The sequence below is a fragment of the Lepeophtheirus salmonis genome, chromosome 7, assembly GCF_016086655.4.
Source record: "Lepeophtheirus salmonis chromosome 7, UVic_Lsal_1.4, whole genome shotgun sequence".
Classification (NCBI taxonomy): Eukaryota; Metazoa; Arthropoda; class Copepoda; order Siphonostomatoida; family Caligidae; genus Lepeophtheirus; species Lepeophtheirus salmonis.
In genome coordinates this window covers 14,798,042-14,820,381 of record NC_052137.2, presented here as the reverse complement: position 1 = coordinate 14,820,381, position 22,340 = coordinate 14,798,042, and the positions used below count along the sequence as shown (strand labels likewise).

Sequence of the window (22,340 nt, the reverse complement as noted above, 5' to 3'; positions counted from 1 at the left end):
TCCGTTAATAAAAACAAAAACAGAGAGAAAAAAGGCTCAATATCAGTTAGTTATAGTTAGCCAATTAACGTTAACAGCTAAAAAGAAATCATTCAAATTTAACCAATCCACGTTTTGAGCACTGATTTGGGGAGAAAAATCGACAGGAGACAACTAATTATATTGTATATTTGTACGTAAAGTGAGTCAGCCTTAGTTGGGAAGATCCGACTACCTAACAATTTGATTTTGGGCCCTGTTTCCGTTTTTTTTTTTAGAATAAAGTTTGATACCAGCTGGTAATACTTAGTTTGCCGAATTCTTCTTATTTTTGGAATTATTTTTTTGCATGATTGTGTGGAATGAACGTTCAGAGCTTAATCAAAACTAATTAATTTAATTAATCAATCAATGCTTAGAGTATAAATACATACAAATTGACAGCTGGCACAAGAATACAACGTACATTATATTGCACCTCAAAAGTCAAAACATACCATGCATTTATGTGTAGGTAAGTGAAAATGAGCGTATTTTTAAGCGTGTGTAAATAAAATGGACCAATTTCTTTGTACGAACCAATTAGAACTTGTACAAGTAGATTGTAGGATTATACAACTTTAAAAATGCGTCATACTCTAAATATAAGTAATTTTTGATAGACAGTCAATAAAATGTAATAAACGTTCTTTTTTTCGTCAAATGTATCTTCACAGCTCTTATTGATGTTGTCAAAATACATGTTGTACATATATAATTAATTCTTATTGTATCCTTCTAAAATGATTCTAAGATAAAATAAATGATAATATTAACTCAACCAAAATCATTTAATAAATAAATTATCCCTTGGTTAAATGATGATTTTTGACAACAAAAAATATCCCTCAGGCTTATTTACATAATATGATATTGTTTGTGGCTTTCAAAACTATATTATTTGGGCATATTTCTGATTATATTGATATCGATGAATGTGATGCGTCAACATAAAAACATCTTGAAAAAAAATAATATTTGAATTTTTTTCGATAGAATTTAAATTTTGGATTTATTTTTTTCCAAAAAATTCCAAAAACAAAGCCCCCTCCCCCAAATATCATTTTGCATAATTACTCTGTACATTTGAACTTTGTAATTTGCCACATAATATCTAACTTATATTAGACATTTTCATTCAAAAAGTCAAAAATGACACCCTTAATATATAGACTTAATTGAGGATTGAGTCTTCAATTATCTTCATCCAAAGTACTCTGTATCCTTCATTTAAAATTGTTCATCTCATTTTTCGAAATTGCAAATTGCACCGTTTGATAATACAAGTTACATCTTGTAAAAAATTGGGAACTGTTTACGAATTACAAATTATATTTTATTAACAGATATTCAATTACTTACATTATACAAATATTATTAAAATACTTTTCCGCGGAAATGTTGATTAAATGTCGCCAAATGCTCAACACCCTACCCCCTTTTTTTTCCTTTTTTTCCTTTTCCTAAGTGAGCTCTGAGGAATTGATGGTCTTACTCGCACGCCCGCCGTTTTTTCTTTTTCTTTTTGAGCGGCGGGGAAAAAAATTCATTGAATTATCATTACTGCACTGGCTTAAGTACAGCTAAATACATGGTTAGACTCTAAAAGAAGAGCTCATCATTACACATCGAAGGATTCCATTTGAAGAAATCCAATACCAAAAAAATAAAAGTTTTTAAAAATTGTGATATTATTAAATCATGTGCTCTGTGCTAGGGAACTCGGAACGACGACTCGTAAAGAATGAGTCTCTTCTCTCCGGCTCAGAGGATGAGGAGGGCAAAACAGGAAGTCAGCTGCTTAATTCATCCTCTCGTGATGAAGATGAAGTCCATGACGAGGATGAAGAAATGGAGGATGAGGATGAAGAAGATGAAGACGAAGAAGATGAAGGACCTCTAAACTTAGTGGCTTCAGGAGGGAGTTCATCCTCTGGACATCCACATCCAGGAGGGAATCATGAGTATTTCCTTCCTTTTAAGAAACTGGGAATGTCAGAGTCCTCCCACTACGAACAGAGCATCCACTCCAGGGGCAATGGAGGGACCATGCCCCAACTTCACCAACAGCGCTCATCCACCAAAAAGAGGGGTCTCCCCGGATTCTCAATAGACGACATCCTCTCACATAAAACAGCTGCCATTATCAAGCAACAGCAACAAGCTCAACAACAGCATCACGCCGTCGCTGCAGCAGCGGTTGCCCATTTCGAGTCTGTGGCTGCAGCCGCTGCTCAACAAGTAGGACAGCCTATTGTGAGACCCTGGGACTCTGGGGACACGAGTCCAGAGATAACGTCATCTGCACAACGAAGGAACTCTTCCAATGATGATTCCTCGCCACTCGATGCCCTATTTCAAATGGCATCTAAAACGTTTGAAGGCCTCAAGGCCAAGTCAGGTAGGTGGTCTTCTTTTTAATATATTTTCTTAAGTTCCGTTGAGTGTACTGCACTTGTAGAGTACACAAAGAAAGCCGAAATAGACATAGGATTAAGAGAATGGGATGACAGTTTCCCTCACTTTCCGCGTGAATCTCTCTCTTTTTAGCCTAGAGAAAAATATGAACATACGTTGTTATTTTAAATGAACAGATCTCATTTTACCAACTTCTTCTCATTTTTCTTAATAATAATAATTTGGATTCATTTATACTTCTTATTTAATACTATTATAAATCTCATAATAATTGATACTCTTAGTGTAAACAGATATTGTCTCATCTCATTCTTAAGGGGAGGGGGGGGAAGTTGGAGAAAGCTCCGTTTTCATTCTCTCTCCCAGCAACGATAATCATTTTACCTATTTTCATTTAAAACAATAACATGAGATGTAGTTAAAATAAATACAATTACAGTGCTCAAAAAAAAAAAAAAAAAAAAATGAAAATCTCCATCATAAGAAATATATTGCATTTCCTCAACTCATAGCCAAGGTATAGCACATAAATTGTGATCTAACGCCGGTAAAGACACAAAGAGGTCATTTTCTCCACAACTTACATATTTTATGTACACATAATTTATGTTTTATTTTACTAAAACTACAGAATGTTGACGATATTTCTAAAGAATTGGTCCCAACAATCTTGTATATTTCAATGTCCCTCCAGACTTCACCAGAATACGTAGGTCTGAGAGGTGTACAAATATTATAAATGTTAAATAAATGGTCTTTTGTGAATTCATCAAAAATATAGTATGAGTATTTCTTTTTTTATTCTACAACCTTCAAAGAAAAATCCAGATAACGGTCTTTTCCACTTCTATAATTTGGTGTGTTATCTGTTTTGATTTAGGTCTGGCTAATGGACTGTCATTTAGTACCTACCTAGCAATATTTTAAAAAGTTTATTTAATATGTTTTTTTTTTTTAATTGTAAAGAAAAATCCGAATTGTTTCCTCCTTTTTTAAGTTACTACAAGTTCTTCCTTGGATATAGGTTTCATACGTTTATTTAGGACAAACAAAGTAATATTTTTATTATGAAAAAAAGTTATTCAATACTATGTGTATTTTATTTTGTAAGAAAAAGTCATCTAAAAGCGTCTTTTATAAGAAAAAAATGTCATAAAAGAATCCTAGCCTCAAATATTTGGTCAAAATTGAAGTTGTCCTTCTAAGAAATTATCATTTTCTAGGAATAAATGTTCATAAGTAGTATAAAATCCTTCTTAAACATTGATGTGTTTGAAAGGTCATAACAAGGATATGAAATCCCCACAATATATCCCCCACCTTATTTAAATAGACATGGAATTACCAATACATCAGGAAAGGTGTCTAATTAATTGTCGTCACTCAACTCTCCACCCCAAATTAGATTGTGTATGTGTTAATTTTTTGCTGTAATTGTTCTTTGCTTCTCTTTACATAGGTACGTAGATATATTTTGCATTTTTTTATTGTCATTTTGATGACAGACTTCGCAAAATACTTATGCGCTAAATAATATTCTGTGATTATTTTTTTAGTATTTAGATAACGACAAAAATATTTATTATTTTTATTTTTTTTGTTATTGTTGTTGGGGCATTGCGTGTTCCTGGATTTCAAATATAGTATATGTTATTTAATATCTAAGTATAAAACACTTAGACCATATATACTTGATTAAGATTTTCAATTTGAAAAAGCAATACTATGTACTTCATAGTAGATAAGTATTTAAAAACCTGTCATCCAGATATTTAATAGATATTATTATTAGGAACAATGTTGTTTTCGTGGGGGAAATATACCCTATTATGTTCATATATACAATAATATACAGGTAGATATGTTGCAAATATAATTTTTTTTTTTCGGTTCGGTCTGAAGTGATTTCTTTTCCATATCGAATTGAATGGATATTTCGGTCCTGACCCCCACGATCTCAGACCATAGCATAACGTTCCTCCTTAACAGCAAAGTATAAACTATATTTTGCCGTGAGCTGTCCATGTTTCTGCTTACTTTTCCCGAATCTGAACGTTGTTTGGCTGAATTATAATGAGCTTTTCTTAACCTCTGAACAATTATCAGAAATTATTGAATAATTGGTTTAGGCCTGGTTGTATGTTTCTTTTAGGTCAAGTTACAATATACAATAAAGATGGTAGACCGAAATTTAATTTTTTTGTTTTCCATATATAGTCTCAATCTATAGACTGATTTTCTCCTCTAGTCCGATTTTTAATATGTACAAACCTATGACGTTATTGTAGATCGTCTAGGGCGAATTTTATATAAGACCAGTTCAGACCGATTTTTGTAAAATGGGATCGTTCTACACGGAAGGGTTATTTAAGAGCGATCTAACGGAACTTCCTGAAGGGACAGAATTAATTCAATCCACTGACAATCCTAACACTGTCGGACCGGTCTCGGATTTTCAGACACATTCCAACCCTAATAGATAAATGTAGCTACCCCTTCCACCCCCCCCCCATCAATAATATTTATATAAATATGTACTAATAACAAACCTTTCAATCAAAATCAAGTCTCTTTACTGTTTGTTTTTTTATTAATATATTGACGAGTTCCTATTTATTTTTAAATGCAATATTTTAGTGTATTATAAATTCTACATATGATATACTACTATGTTTGGTCTCATGCTTCTTACAAGATTCATTGTCGTGTCTTCAACACTATAGATATAAGTAAGACTCTATGTTAGGTAAATTAAGCCAAATCTGAGGGCGCTCAACAAATTAAGGACCCCCCAAAAAAAAAAAAAAAATGATCTTTATTAAATATATAGTTTTTAAAAAAGGGGTCAAGGTGTATTTTGTAAAAATTAAAGCGGAAAAGAGAAGCCTGCAAAAGTACTTAGAGCACTAATAGACCCAGCCTCCATTATATGTGTAGTAAATTGTATGGGCTAGGTGTGAGAGTTTAAGAGTTGAACATTTCTGATGACCTTTTTCATAAAAGAGATTTTTTTTGATAATCTTTTTTATATAGGACATTTTTTGATAACTTTTTTTAGAAAATACATTTTTAATGACCTTCTTTAGAAAAAAAAACTGGTAATGAATCAAGTTACTATTACTCCTCTGTTCATACCTACCAGTTTGACTCTGCTTTTGAATCGGTTCTATCCTCTTTCGTGTCCTAGATCAATCCTAGTTTGTAGCCAAAATAGTCTTATTGAATGGTCAATAGCCCTGCCCCTTGACTCCCCTATGTTTCCTACACTTATGGCTACAAATACACCTCTGTTGACCACTAAACAGTTTCACTGTGCTCTTGAATAGGTCTTAGAAACTTTGGAGCCCTAAGTCAATTCTAGATTACACCCAAACTGACCGTAGTACAAACTAAGGACTGAGAAGATAACAGAAAACGTGATTCACGACGATTTGATTTCCATCATAGTAGACACTAAGCCTCATAGATGTATTTCCATTCTTAAAATGAGTGACACAGATATGTATGACCTTTAAACTGAGGAGAGATGGGTCATTCAAGTGAGTCACAATCTAAATTTAGTCAATTTTAAGTTGCTATATTGAGGTATTAGAAAATTTGGATGGAGATAAATGTTTCACACTCTAACTGGGACTGTTTTATTATAGATAAACCATGAAATTGCTTCAGTAATGAATAATATAACAACTCATATTGTAAATCTGGAATCGATTCCAAAAAATTGTGAATCGACTCAGCTCTATTACAAACATATTAGACAAAGACCCACACATGGAGGGAAAATATCATATTATAATCTATGTTTATACTTAAAAGATTTTATCATTGAAATGAAGGAAATGTTTTAAATAAGTGTAATACATGAGAATTTAGAGAGAGAGGAAAAACATATGCTGAGAGGGAATCAGATCCGTTATAAACTTCTAACATGCAAATTTTTATTTTTTGTGTGTTTCTTTTACGCTTTTTGCATTAATTAGGTAGTGGCTGCTAACGATCAAATTTTACATGTTATGTTATGAGGTAGAGAAAAAAATAAAAGAGAGGCACCAAAACTATTTGCACAAAATGCCTTTCTCCGAAATTTTAATTTCCTTCAAAATAATTACATATACATTTTTGATTGTATTACTAATAATAATAAATCATTTTAAACATATTTATTGTACCTATTAAAAATTGCTAATCACTTAATCGGACCTCTTTAACAACTTTGAGTAAAATAAGGGATCCGATTAATTGGACCCCTAGTGTTTGCTTCAGGAATTACTGATTGGTACATACTTTTATTAAATAAATGCGACGTGTCAACATAAAAATAATCTTATAAAACTATCAGGGGCGTCCACAAATTAAGACATTTTTGCTTTTTACTAGAAAATTTAATATTTCGAAAATTTTTTTGAAAAAATTTAATTTATTAAATATATTACATTTTTTCAAAAAAATTTGATATTTGATTCTTTTCTCCAAAAAAGTTATTTACGTGTAAGTTGTAGATTTTTAAATTTTTTGGAAAAAAATTTAATATTTGTAATATAATTTTTAATCCAAAGAATAAAATTCTTTGGCTTCTTGAAATTTTTTGGGAATAGCTGTGGTTTTTTTTTTAATACAAAAAATAATATAAATGAATTTGGTTTTCCAAAAAAAAATTATTTTGAAAAACTTAAATAAACAAGCCCCCCTACACACATACAAAAAAAAACGTGATCCTGAAGACGTCCCTGAAAATCAAAAAAAGGAGATAATCCCAATTTATTTTTTTAATTTCATAGAGCCTAAAATTTCATTCTCATATTTGAGTTAATTTTATGCTTCTTTTTTTGATGTTCCTTTAACTAATCGGATAGAGATGCACTGATTGACTATAGGTAAACATTATAGTACTATAATTACTCCATCTGACGTTTAAGGTACCGTGAATCGAACCTATGTACATTGAGTTCAAAAGAATAATTTCTAGAAAGAGTGTTGTCCATTGATCTACGTCGCTTCATTAGGGATTTGTATTCAAATTTATAATAAAAGATACATTTTAAATTGACGAACGACAAATATTCAAAATACTTTATCTATAAATTCATTAATTCCAAAGTATTAACCCCTAGCCACGTGTTATCTTTTTCGGCCATCCTAGTATACAATAAATATCGATAACTAGTGTTGTTCCAGTATTTATGTGTTTGCTTCAGTCCGGTCTTAGGACCCGATTTTTTATTTTCAGTTCAGTCTTAAAATGGTACTTTTTTAATCTTTATTCATATCATTAAATAATATTACATAAAATTGCAAGGAGGAATTGTATTGTATTAACATTAATATGAACTTTAGCTTAAAATTAGTTCTCCTAGCCAAGACCAAAGAATTAAACATTTCAACAATCAAATGATTAAAAAAAAACAATCACACACTAAATAATATAAAAATCAATCAATTGGTCTCCCTCAATGAAATCGTTCATACCTTCGGAGAATTGTTTTTAAAATAATTATATATCTAGTTGACAATTTATATTTGACAATACCAATAGTATGGTCCTAGGGATCACCTCATATCTTTGGTATTTTCGATGCAAAATCACAATATCTTGCTGTAAAGGACAAAACTATTTCTCTTGAGTTTTCTCTAAGAATGGGTTCTTGACCTACAAATTTATTGCCAATAAGTGCATTGGAGCTCAAAAGAGGGAAATAATAGCCCAAGTTTCTTTCTGCACTTTTTTCTCTTCGCCTTGTAGGCTAAAATGATTTTTTCTAAACGGACTTGAGCCGATATTTCGTCCCAGAGCCTAGCAATCTCAGACCATAGCACGGTTTTACTTCGCTAACACAAAATTTATGAGCTGTATTTTGTTATCAGCTGTGCAGTTTTCAGCTTCTTTTCTTTTAAACCTTGAGACCGTCCTGGGGACGGTCTCAAGGTTTTTTGTAAGTGTTAAAAATCAATTTACAAATAAAGAAATATCCCTATCAAAATTTAGTTTAATAAAATGTCCCCATAACCGTCCTCTTTTTTAGAATTCAAGTTATAGGGTTGCCCATAATATATAACTTCTTTATTTGACGGTTAGCCCAAGAGAGACATAAATTAAGACGACTTCCAAGAGATTTGAGACAACACGTGTGCTCTCTTGCATGCCCCTTGCTTCATCATCTTCACTCTTCTGGGCTAGTGAGTCTCATACAGCGGATTTACGAATCACTAACAATCATGTATATTGTATATAATATTATCTACTTACTTTTCATCAGGCAGTCACTTATGTACATAGTTATTTAGATAAAGAAGAAATCCCCGCTTCTTTTCCCCCCTTTTTTTCTCTATTTCAAAATGGCGGAAAGTAGTCTGCTTCTCTGATTGGTCGCCTTCTTTTTCTTCCTTCTCTCCTTCACTTGCAGCTCCTCCACACACTCTCTCATATTCAATTAACGAGTTTATTATTATTTCTTTTTTTTGTTTTCCTGTTGTGCTGTTTAAACATGTACCTTTTTGATTGATGTTTTGCGTTACTCAAATCAATTAGAGAAGGTTTTTCTTTTTTAAACAGAGGGTCCTATGTTTTTCTTAGTCATTACTCATTTATATGTAGTCACTCTCTGGCCCTTGTCGACCCTCTCATCCTCATAATAAGATATGATTCGGAGACTATTTGGGTCCATTGAGTACTCTAAGGATTCTTTCTTCTTTTATTTAATTAATTATTTGTTTGCATAACAATATTATATAATATGCAGATTGCTTATAGAGGTCGCGACTTAAGTGTGCATGACTATTGATCCAACAATTTCTGGAGTAGTTCCAAGAGTAACCTCAATAACCCCCATTAATCACTTACTAACGTTAAAAATCCGATCATAAAACCGGCTTTTTATAGCCTTACTTGTTTCATTGCAAATTATGACAATATTATATTCAGGGTAGTTTTTACCCCGGGATCAGGGGCCATTGCCATCTACCCCATACTCTACCCCTGAGAAAATCTTTAATTTGAAGTGATGAGTACTTGAGTTCGTTGCTATCCCTCATCTAAAGACCCAATCAATTTTTGTTAATTTTATATAAAGTACTTCCTTTTCTTCATATGAGTTGAACTAAAACACATGTGATATTTAGTTCATGTCATCCAGTACTCTCTGTATATTATACCAGGGGCTTAATTCAATTTCTTTACCATTGAATGAATACCAAGAATGAATTTTCTTTTCCTTCCCAGTTCTCATGATAATTTAATTCTTGAGTAGTAAAAATCCTTTTCTATATAGATTCAATTATTTTCAAACCCTGATTATGTGTGCTCATAAAGAGTAATCTTTGAGGATTTGTTGGGGAATTATAATTATAGGTCCTTGTTGGACTCGGAGTAGAATTGGGGATCGAATCCGGAGTAATTATTGACAATGTCCTTGTTTATATCCTTCTCCCCCACATCCATTGACACAGCTGATTGAGGCTGAACATTCCTCAAATTTTCAGGCTTACCATATTGATTTTCCGTTTCTTTTTTTTTGAACATGCCCGTTAACCACTCGATTTAATTCACAACAGATAAACTTTGCTTTATTTATTAATATATGTCGATATAATAAAATAAAAAATGACTCATTTTGGAAAGGGAAAAATGCCTTCATTATTCCAGGTATCTCGAGTTCCATGGGCCACCCGTCTCATTAACTTCTATCAGCCCTATAACGTTGCAGGTCTGATGATGAAGAAACTGCCTTTTCATAGTAATTTGTTTTCAATTTCAACTATTTTCCTCTCTTTATATATTTACTTATATGTATGTATGTATATAAAGACACCATTCAAAACCATGGCACCGAAGAGAATCTATTCTTCTCTCGAGCTACTAAACAATAGATAATTGATTTTTACCACCAAGGCAGGAGTAGCGACATTCACTACCAAAAGAAGAATTAGGCGGGAGGGGGGGAATCTTCATGGTGATATTGAGGTCTTAATCAAGTAATCAAGTGTCTAGTACCCCTCCATTCCATTACAATCATAATTATACATAGTTATTGTTGTTACTCGCCCTCTAATTTCTATTTTTTATACAACATTTACTCAGTAACACTACTCATATGCGTGACACACAGTGATGGGGAGAGGAGATACCAAGTGGTCCATTAAAATCTGAACAATTTGAATTTGAAACTTCAACAAGATATTATTTATTCATTAACAATAGAATTTCAATAAAATTCATACTTTGAATATATATATATGTATATGGTCTTAATCATTAATGTAGCCGCCCATAGTAGCAATGATGGCTTCCAGACAGGACTAGAAGGCTTGTAAACCCCTGCGGATGTAGACTTATTTAATGGGACCCAATGCTGGCTGAGAGGGGCTTTGAGGGCTTCGATGTTTGGGTGACGGACCCTGCAAGCCTTCCATTCACAAAACCTTTAGAAACATATAATCTTAATTATACTATGCAAACCATATGCACATTTTATGGCTATAGCTTTTGCGATGCTCGAAAAAAAAAAGAAGGGTTTGTCGGATTTCTCCCCCCTCCCTACTTAAATACATGGTGAATCCTACATGAAATAAGGTCGTTTGAAAAATAAATAAAAGCATTCAAAATCTGTCAAAAGTTGATATTATATAAATATTGCAAAGAGGAATATAATCATTCCCCCTAATCAATCTGATTTATGCTATAAATATAATACGTAAATATTATGTTCTTCTATATTTCTAGGACACTAAAGTGTTTCCGATTAAATCAAACTTGACTCTTCCTCTCCCCTCTTCCTTCTCTTCCCATGGTGCTAACATATTTATTTATAGGAATGATACACATTTATTTTTTGACATGCTGAAAAGTGGTGTATATATAAATATATATTGAGGAGGGGAAGAGAAGAACTAAATCGAAAACTTGCGTGAAAAATTATGACTCGTATAGATTGACTAACAAAATACTTTACTTCATTATTTATGTTCTAACTTGTACTAATAACAGTTTTGTAAAACTAGAGAGTGGCTCATGGAAAAAGCTTTTCTAATATTTTCCAAATGATTAGGCATTCTATAAATACACTTTTTTTAAATTAGTTTTTGGAATTTAAAAAAAAATCCATTGTTATCCATAGTTTTTTTTAGAAAATAAAAATTGTTCGGAAAAAATTTCAAAAATAAAAATTTTCGGAAAAAAAATTCAGAAAACCCATAGTTACTTACAGAAAATTATATTTTTTGAAAAATATTTCAAATATTAATTTTTTTGAAAAAAAATTTCAGCCATTAAATTTTCACAAAAAAAAATTCAATTGAATATCGGAAAAAAGACAGAAAAAACCAAACCTATTTTTAAAAAAAATTCAATTAAATTTTTTTTGATTTTTTTTTCAAAGATCCATTTATATTCACAAAGAATTACATTTTTTTTTGGAATTTAGATAATCCATAGTTTTCACATAATTACTTTTGAAAAAGAATTTTTTTTGGAAAAAAATTTCAAAACATTAAATTTTTTCTTAAAAAAATTTCATCATTAAATTTCTTCTAAAAAAATTCAAATATTAGATTTTTCAGCAAAAAAAAAAATTTTTCCTCCGCTGCATATTTTGCCCGAATGACAATTTTTTTAGAACAAGCCAACATTCCCTAAGTTGGAAGGGGCTACAGCCCCTCCATCTCACCCCCTTCGGATGCCCCTGTTAGCTGTACCCATATCCTTGAAAATATTTGTTTTGTTTTACCACAATGAGTTTGTTTCGTTTGCCAAGATAAAATTATCAGTTGAAGACTTAAGAATCAATTTTCAAATGTCAGAGGAATCGATTCCATGCCTACTTTAAATTTATTTTTTCAAATACAGTAATAATAACTATAGTGAGTTTTTTCGTGAGTTTAACGTTGTTAATATCGTCCATTTTGGAGCCTCAAACACTAGTTTTTTTAACGGTTAAAGCACTTTTTTTTATTGAATAATAAGGTGTTAAAATGGGACCAACAACTGTCTATTAAAAAAAGTATCACTCTATTGCCAAGTTTCATAAAAAGATATGAGCCTAAAATAGTTTCAAAGTATGCTATGATATCGTTATTCAACCTTATCTCCATATTGTATATATAAAGTAACAATGGTCCAACTTTTCTCGTCCTTATTCGATCTCCAACAAAAACTAAATTATAACAGTTTAGTTCTTTTTTTGGGGATTTTCAGTACATAATTACATTGATTTAATTCAAATATCTGAGTTTATCATTGTAGAATTCAATGCAAGTGTTAAACCTATTTTTATTCATTAAACCATTTGATGATGTTTCAACTATATTTATTTGAATTTTGTGCATTTTGAATAGTTCAAATATCAACTTTGACCCCTCAAGATGGCATTTCTTTTAATTGTGTTCTTTGTCTCTTCCAAAAAACAATTATTTGTAAAAATATTATCTTCTGTCCTTTTTAGAAAAGTATTATTTATCAAATATGTCATTCCTTAAAACCATTTTGTCAAAATTATGACATATTTCTCAAAAATCTCAACTTGTACACAATACTTGCAAAAATATGTATTCTATATAATAGTCAAAAATCAAGGTTGAAAAAAAGTATTGTCCTTATGCCAAGTGAATGTAGAACTAAATTATTAAAAAAAATACATTTATGCACTCAAATTATAATTTAATTATAGGTATTTAGTCTATAAAATTAGTCATGTTGTTCCTCCTATTGAATTATGACAAAATATAATTATTATTATGAAGACCATGTTTATTATCTAAATCCATTGTAATATCAGAAAAAAGTGCTTTAAATGGTACTTTTGAAATTAATATTGAGAATAACGTGAATTTTTTGTGTAAATATTATCTTTAACAAAAAATAAATTAGCTTTTAAGGAATATATAGTTGATACTCACCGATTTAAATTTCACTATACTATTGTATATTATTAAATTTTAATCACAAATTTGTTTGAAGTGTAATCAAAAAACCTTGACCAAAGTTTCCTTCCTTTAAAAGAGGTCCTTCTTTTGTGGGATCGATCAAAACAGATATTTGTATCGACTGTATCCTACAAAGGGATCAGTCCAGACCAAATTAATTCGGGGTTACAAAAATTATTAGGGATCAGTCTAAAATTACATATTTTAAGACAAAGCCCAATATTAATAAATAAATGTGTAGACTGTCAACACAAAAGCAAGCTAGAATAAATTTTTTTCCCAAAATTGAGTGTGTACAACAATTTCATTGTTGTACAAATTATAGGTAATATAATTTTAGAAATTGTACTATTAAAGTAGTCAAAATCAAATTTTAGAATAAAATAAAGAGAAATTGACGGATTTTATTTGAAGGGTTCATGGAATAATATTTTTCTTATAATTGATGGTAAACCTATATGAATGATAATTGGATCGATTTATGGTTAAAAAGTAATATCGGGGCCGATATAAGACTCTTAAATCAAACAAAGGTTCTAAACTAAAGCTAAAACTATTGAGTGTCTTAACTCATCCCAGGAATTTAACTAATATGTCTGTAATTGACTTAAATATGTCTATGAAATATTGGACAGTAAATATCAAGTAAAAAAATAAATTGGGATTTTTCCTTTTGTTTATTTTTGTTTAAGACTGTATTTATGTTAATGTATCATCAGATATGTCAAAACAATTAACTTCACAAATTACGAATATATCAAATTGTGCTTAGGTACCGGTGAAATAGTATTTTACTTTCATTGACAAAATGAAACTCTTTTATTATCTACTCAGCTTCCCCCCTTGTACATAAAAATAATCAAAACAAAACGATGTGAGCAGCATTACACAGCTACACATTTTTTAAAAATGGATTTTTATTTTTTGAGCATGGAAAGTAAAATCCCGTGTTATTTTTATTTTTTTGGTTCAATGAAGTGAAATTATTCACGCATTCTTGGTTTTCTCCCCTTTTTTTTGACAATATGTACACACTCTACGTGGAAAATGTACATTTATAATATAATATAAAGAACCTTTTTATATACATATATATTCTTCTTCTTATTCAAGGAAGAGCAATTTTCTAATCTAATTAATTTTCTTCTTCTTCCTTTTTCCTCAGAAACCTTGGATTTAATTAATGTAAATATAAATGGTAATTAGGTAAAGGAGAAATTGAGAAATGATTCCATTGAAATTATACACACATAATTGTAAAAAGGAAGAATAAGTAGGTTTTAATATTTTTTTTAAAAACCCGAGAATGAAAATGGTAACCCTGACAATTTGAATAATGTTTGAGAGGAGAGCGGCTTGGCTGTCATGACGTTCTATACGATTAGCAGCTATGGGACGAAGACAAATATCCCTCCATTTATAGCAAGGAATTACTCCGATATCCATCCTCAATTCTACTTTATGTCCAACATGGACTTACACTTTTTATTAAGGGATCAGCTTAGCTCTCATGACTTTGTATTAAATCAGCTGCAATCAACTGTGAGATTAAGAAAATAAACACAAATATTACTCCATATATGTTGCAATTATATAGGCCTTGACTACTCTGATGTCGAGCCTCAATTCTCTCCGAGTCCAACAAGGATGTACACTTAAAACTCTCCGTTCAATCCTTGGTATTACTCTACGTCTTTTATTTTAATGTCACACTCACTAGTTATTACTGTATACTGAGATGTTCTATCTTCAAGAATAATGATAACAGCTATGGAAAATATAGAAGCTTGTTCATATTACCAATTAGAAAAAGCTGTTCCCACTTTCTATGACATATTTTATACACCTTTGCTTATGCATATGATGCAGGCTAGAAACTCATACTTGGATATCAACAATTTTCACATCCCTAGCACTGATAACAGCTTGCTAAAATAAGAATAAAACACTACTCAGAGAGCACATAACAAAATCAAGTGACACCCTAAAAATGCTTAGGATTTACAATACTAAGAATTAGATTAGGAAATGAAGAGTTGGTGTCTATTGTGCCAAAAAATTACCTCTTCTCTCTTGCTCTCAGGGTGGGTGGGTGGTCTTCTCTTTCTCTTTGTACCCAAATAATAGATAGATAAATATTCATATACGTGTTTTCTTCTCCTTCAATGCATGCATTTACAGTCTCGTGTTTAATAACTCTGCGTGTATTTAAATATTTAGAACACAAATTTCATAATTAATCATGAGACATAATTTCAAAATACATGTTATTACATAGTAACGTGTACTTATAGTGTTAGACTCGACTATTATTCACCATTTGGGGAAGGCAACAGCCCCTCCAGTTCCCCCTTTTGGAGACGCCCCTGAGTATGTACTTGCCCCAAAATTCCGGTCCTGTTCTAAATCTCAAAGAAGCCTTAAACATTGTCTCATAGAACAAAAATCTTGGCTAAATATCTTGGCATAAGATGTTGAGAATAATGAAGGTATTTTCATTTATAGGTATATGTAGCAGCTTTGGATTTTTCTTTCTGTATAGCTCAAACTATGAGGGTTTTACCCATTCTAAAATACTAAAGTATAAGGGAATATAACTAATTTTTCAAACTATTGTAAATACAAAAAAAAAAAGAAAAATTCGGAAATGAATTTACATAAAATTATCTATTCATTAAAGATGATTAAAATAAATGATTCTCTGTTGTATTTAAGTTCTTATTGACTATCAACAATGGTTACATATGATTATATAAGTAAGTGAGTTTCTGACGCCCTCCTCAGGGAAACAAACGTAAAAGAACACACACAAAAACATACAGTCCTCGACTACATATACCTATGTAAAATAAATAATATAGTTATTATTATATGGATGTAAGTAACCACACCTGCATTTGAGAGGGAAACAAAAACACACAGCGCAGGTGAAATGATTCTTCTTCATAGTTTTTTTTAACACATTGACTCCAAGTGTGAAACTGATGACAGACATTAATTGTCTCCCTTTAATTTGTTATGTTATTTTTTAAGAGAGCAGAAATCAAATTCCAACTTAATTTGCAGCCTATGACTAATCAAATTAGTGAGAAGAATCCATATTAGTCTAATTAAAATCCTGGTCAGTCAATCGTAGCAAAAAGGCGGAAAATGTATACAGATTTTCCTTGAACATAAAATTCGGTTCATTTAACAACAAATTTTTGAGTTCATTTTTTTTTATTGTTTAATGTTATTCTATCACGTTCAACACCGGATGATCAAACTCTCCTTCCCCCCTCCTCCCCTCTGTCTCATGAAGGGACAAGAAGGAAATCCTTTTTTCCGGAATTTTATAATAATAGTGTAATAAGCGTGTAGGGAGTAGGTGTTAAGTAATAATATCTTTTGTACATGTTGGGATTTTGTACAAGTCGTAGCTTGTACAAGTTGAAATATTTTTCTATAAAAGTGCGTTATTTATTGAGAATTGAAAGAAAAGTGAATGATGGTAACATTGAGTCACGATAAAAAATTTTGATAGTGCTCCTTGCTTACAAACGGCTTATTAATCAACAATTGTGGGATGTGTTAGGATATTTAAGACTTTTAACATTAATTTAGAGCCTTTAAGGGCACAATATGACCTCTTTTAAATTTAAGTAAATCAATTTCACATACTTTTATTGTGACAATTAATTTTATCTAATTTCTCATTCAATTTGCAAAACACCCTAGGGGTTTCTACGAATAATTTTTAGATAAAAATCAGGAGAATTCGTATCGGAAATAAAATGTAATTCAGACTCAACGTTAAGGAAAATTATTTTACTTTCTTTTTGTGTTGAAATAACATTTTAGTTGAGACTGACAATCCTTATGGAGTTGCTATATTTTTACTATTAAAATATAGAAATACCAGGGCCTTGGCTCTCCTTCGATTAAATCAGTGTGAAAGTCCTTGATCTTCTCTAGGATTAAAAGGATTTCCCCCAATAAAGGTTTAATACAAGGGGAAAATCAAAGTCCTAAATTTAAAAAAATCAAAGCAAGATCCTTGCAAAAAAAATAGTTCATTAATATTCTATACATTTGCAATGTCTGTTCAAGTTACAACTTGTATATGGTAGAAATTACAATTTTTTCGTATTAAAACCCATTATTTGATTTCAAAATTAGGTCAATCTAATTAGCAACAATAAATTCCTACTATCTGATCTATTAAAATCACATGATTATTATGTATTGATGAATAATATAACTACGGGCATTTGAACTTTATAGTGAGCCACAGAATTTTATAAATTTTTTAAATTCCAAATTTGACCAAGAACTGAAAAAAAATCCGAAAATTGTGACATTTAAAATTGTTTAGCCAAGACGAATTTTTTTTAACTATAAAAATTCCACAAAAGTAGGGGTCCAATGGCACCTTGAACCCTATTTTTCCGGCCCAATGGTACTAGCTCATCATTTTCCTACATCTTAATGGTGAAAAAAGTATTTTTATTATATAAAACTTGATGACTTAGGCCTCAAAGTTGACTAACGTCATTTGAAAACGCTCATTTTGAATCATGCATCTCATTTTTGCGTCATTAATTGTACACATCATTCATATATATATTATTAACAACTCCGCATTGTTTTGCATTGACAACTTCTGACAAAATATTATCCGTTAAATAAGCAAGTCTTGAATGAATTACTCTTCCAAAGGAGTGGGTGAGAGAAATACATGGAGAGGGGAAAAAAAAGAAAAAAGACAATATTTATTTAGAGCAGAAGAAAGAAAAAGATTACTTGACGAAAAGTTCAACTGATCTTTTAAAAAAAGAATCATTATTTCTGTCATCACAAATAGAACTAGACAATGAAATAGTTACAATTATTGTTGTTTGTACAGCTTTAATGAAGTCATTAAAGCAGCATAGATAATAGTTGGTGGCCCAATATAAAAACAATTTTGAACAAAAAGCAAGTAAAGGAGAATCTTTTAGATTGTATATACAGCCAAATACAGCCCAATTTTGATGTATTATATAATAAAGCTCTGATTGATTTCCCATTAATGATCTCTGGTACTTCAGCAAAAAAAAAAAAAAAAATCTTGAACAAAAGTCAAGAAAAGGGAAAACCACTTGATACGTCTTTTTACCTCATACACAGCTATTTATTTCATAGACATATTTGAGTGAGTGATCGGTGTATTATTAAAATTTCTGGAATAATTTAAGATACTTAAGAATTTAAGCTATATATTAGAGCTTTTAATTGATTTTTATATTGACCAGAATAAAAGCCTTTTCAAATACATAAAATCTATCAATTTTTCATTCCTTTTTTTTTTTGTAACAATCCATTTGCCTAATTTGAGTGTCATTTGAAGTGCCTCCAAAGGACGAATAAAAATAATCTGTTGTTATAAATTGACGATAATTTATCATTAAAGAATACAAATGTATAAATGTTTGTAGAAAAGTTAGCTAGAATTAATTTTCTCAAAAAAGTGTGTGGATTGTTTACCTTTCCATACTTTTATATGGTATTTCTGTTTTTTGGGTGACCGCAAATTGAACTTATATAAAATAATAAGAAATAGATAGATTTTATGGGGTCATATCGGGAACAATACATGTTTCTTAAATCAAATAAAAGTTGTCAGCTATAGCCTCAATTCTTGGGTATCTTATCTTGTCCCAGAAATTTGAATAATAAGCCTATAATTGACTCAAATACATATGTTTATAAAATATTGGGCTGTATGAAGTTAAAAAAAAAATTGGGATTTACTCATTTTCTTGATAGTTTTTATGTTGACGCTTCACAAATAAATATAATCCACATTTACTTTTGAGAAACATAGGAAATTCTATCTTGCCTTTGTGTTAAGGGCTATATATGTGAGGGGGGTGAGTGAGAAAAGGATCGCGGGTCATCATTCACATAATAATAGTGATGTAAGAACAATAAAGATAGAAAAAAGTGTTTGTTCTGACACCGGCTTGAAGGTACATACATATAAATTAGAGGGAGAGAGAGAGACCTCCAAAGTATTTTGAGGGGAGGTAGAAAAAGCTATGGGTAGTGTTCCAGTGTTGGTGTGAGTGCTAGGTGTATAGGTAAGCCGCGAGCTAATCATCAAAAATAACAACATAAAACGTAGATATACCTACAGAAAATTAAGATGTTTCAAAAAGGCGGCAGGTAATTTATATACTATGTTATGCTATTATTACGGGGTGGTCTTTCAAAAATGGTTCTTACTCTACCTAAAGAATAAAGAGTGTGTAAAAGAATTTAAATTAGAACTTGATGTGTTCTGAATTATTATTATTTTTATTATTGAATTAGTTTCCCCCCCCCCCACTCCCTGTTTTGTATTTCTTTTTTGAAAGTCAATTAGGAAAGAAGCAAGAGAAGGGAAGTCATTCATCTCATCTCCTCCTCTTCTCCTTATCAATGTGATCATGATGCAGATATAACAGAAGAAAACTATTCAAAAGTAGGGGAATGTACCAACTTATTATTAGTGTTGAGACTCGATCCGAGACCGATTTTTGTGTTTTGTAGTTTCGTCATAAATAATTTTATTTAAATTGATACTTGGCCCCAGAACGCGGTCAGGCATGTAAATACTAAAGAGAAGGCATGGAGGGGTGTAGCCTGCTAAAATCTGGTAGTCAAATTTGTGGAAAAGACAAGGTTTTTTTTTGTTATACAAAATTGTGGTCGAAATTTGGCGTTTTCTGTCACAAATGGAAATGAATACAAATATGATTTTTTGTCAATTTATTAGACTTTTTATTTGTTATATTTTAGAAAAAAAAAAAAAAAAAAAACGTCAAAAACATTCTGTCAAAAAGCTTCAGGATCAAAGAAAAATCTTGTAATGGTCCTGACAAACGGCCTGAAACCGTGGACCAAATTTAAATAGTAGACACATATATAATTTTCTAACAAAAAAATGGTGAACTGAAATTTTACTACGAGCCTGTCCAGACCAAATTAGTTCGGTCTTACAAAAGTTATGATCGTCTCAGACGGTCTAGAATTTTCAGTTTGAAATGACACACTCGAAATACATATTTTCTTTAGTGGGAGAGGAGTGGGCTTATTATTTTGACATTTTTTACACTTTTTTTAACAAAGACAATTTTAAAATATGAACTTTGAAAACATACTTTTATTTTTTGGAGGAAAACGCTGTCTTTTCGACCAATTTGAAAACATTATTTTAGTTTAGGATTTGTGATACCCCTTTCCATAGTCACGACCCTTATCTGAACCGCGGCTTGACTGAAGTGACTATGAATGACTCACAAATAATGACTAGTGTTGAAAAAATTATTGGGTGTCTCTGCCCCTGACGATGATTACGACCTGCATTGGTAGGTTGTGTTAACCCTTATTTGTTCGTTCTTGTCCAGTTTAATCCTAGGATCAGTCCTTCAGACTCTCATTCCTGGAATTAAGAAATAAGCTGGAGTGACGTCATTAATGACGGAACTTTTAATTTGTAGGACTGATAATCAGGACTGAACTGGACGGGACTGCATCAGGGTTGACTGCAGGAGGTGGGCTGGAGAGGTGGTAGCCCTCTCCAAATTAATTAATTTTTTGCTTAAATATATAATTTGTCAAAATTTTATGTGAATAGCTATGAATTTTGGATTTTAAAATTTCATTTATGAATTTTTTTTCCCTCAAAAAAATGATTTTTCAAATTTTGATTTTTTAATTTTTAAAAGAAATTACAAAAACCACTACTCTCTCTACAAAAAATATGATACTGCTGACGCACTTGTGCAGTTATAAGGCCTAAATACCGACACAACAGTATGCATTATTACTTTTTTTGCTTATTTCCGCCTACCAAAAATTAAATGGATCTCGGACTGATCCAAGACAACCCTAGTAGTACATATTATTATAGAATATAGATTGTACTTTTACATACTTACAAGTCATCCATGTCCAATATTTGACTTTTGAAAGGAAGTTATGCCCGCTCTTCTGCCCTTCTTCTTATGTTGTTAATCTTATATGTACATATTATTAGTATCTGTATCCAATTTCATGTTTCATCCATCCACTACGACGTGTACAGACGATTTAATTTGCAATGTTTTTCTTCTTGAATGTGTCGGTTTTCTCTTTTGACATTCGAACTCTTTTCCCCCCTTCCCTTTTTGTTATGTTTTTTTTTTATCTCTCTTTAAAAGTTCTTTCTTTCTCTTACTTCTTCTCATGAATGACCTTCTTGTGTGGGATTCATCATCTCATAATCACCATCACCACTTCATGACCTCTTTTAAAGCAGTTTGAGCAGCGCATAAATAGCCTCTTAATTAAGAAGAAGAAGAAATAAAGAGAAAAGAAGAAGAGAATTCCTTTCTTAAAGACAATTGAGCTTTACAAAGATTCTTCATTTTTTTAAATTACGTTAGGCACAAAATGGGGCGAAAATAAAGAAATCTAATTATATTCCGCGTAGGAGGCGCCTTCTTTATTTTTTTGATTTATGTACCTATATGCAAGTTCATTGTACAGTGTATATATTATACCTATATAAGAAGTACTAAAGGCTTTTTCTGTTGTGTGGTGATACTAACTAAGTACATACATGACATGATAAAGAAGATTGTTGTTCTTTCAAGGTATTTAGGAAGAGTTGAAAATGAGGAATTTGACCTCTTTGCAACGTCTATCCATCTATCTATGTACATAATATTTAAGATGTGGTGAGATAGCACAGTAAATATCTTGAGCAAAAATGTAGAACTGTAGAAAATATGTCTAATACAGCCCAATATTTTATAATTATATTTCGACCAATTAAGGGCTTTGTGAGATACCTCTGATTATACTATAGGTTCTATTTTCCATTTGTTTTACACGATGTAATTTGGCCCTTATATAACCCTTTCAAATAATTATTTAATATATTTATATATACAGATCATTGGTAGATACTGTTCAATTATTTGACATGTATTCAAATTTGTGGG

At 31.0% G+C, this 22,340-nt stretch overlaps 1 protein-coding gene across 1 annotated transcript in view; it reads left to right on the top strand.

Annotated features, from left to right (window-relative positions):
- Positions 1-1,590: 1,590 nt before the first annotated feature.
- LOC121122009 (uncharacterized) overlaps positions 1,591-22,340 on the top strand; it is a 28,900-nt gene continuing 8,150 nt past the window's right edge. The window contains exon 1 of the mRNA XM_040717019.2: positions 1,591-2,419. Within this exon, the coding sequence (XP_040572953.1) occupies positions 1,720-2,419 (700 nt within the window). The 5' untranslated portion in view covers positions 1,591-1,719. The remainder of the gene's footprint in view (positions 2,420-22,340) is intronic.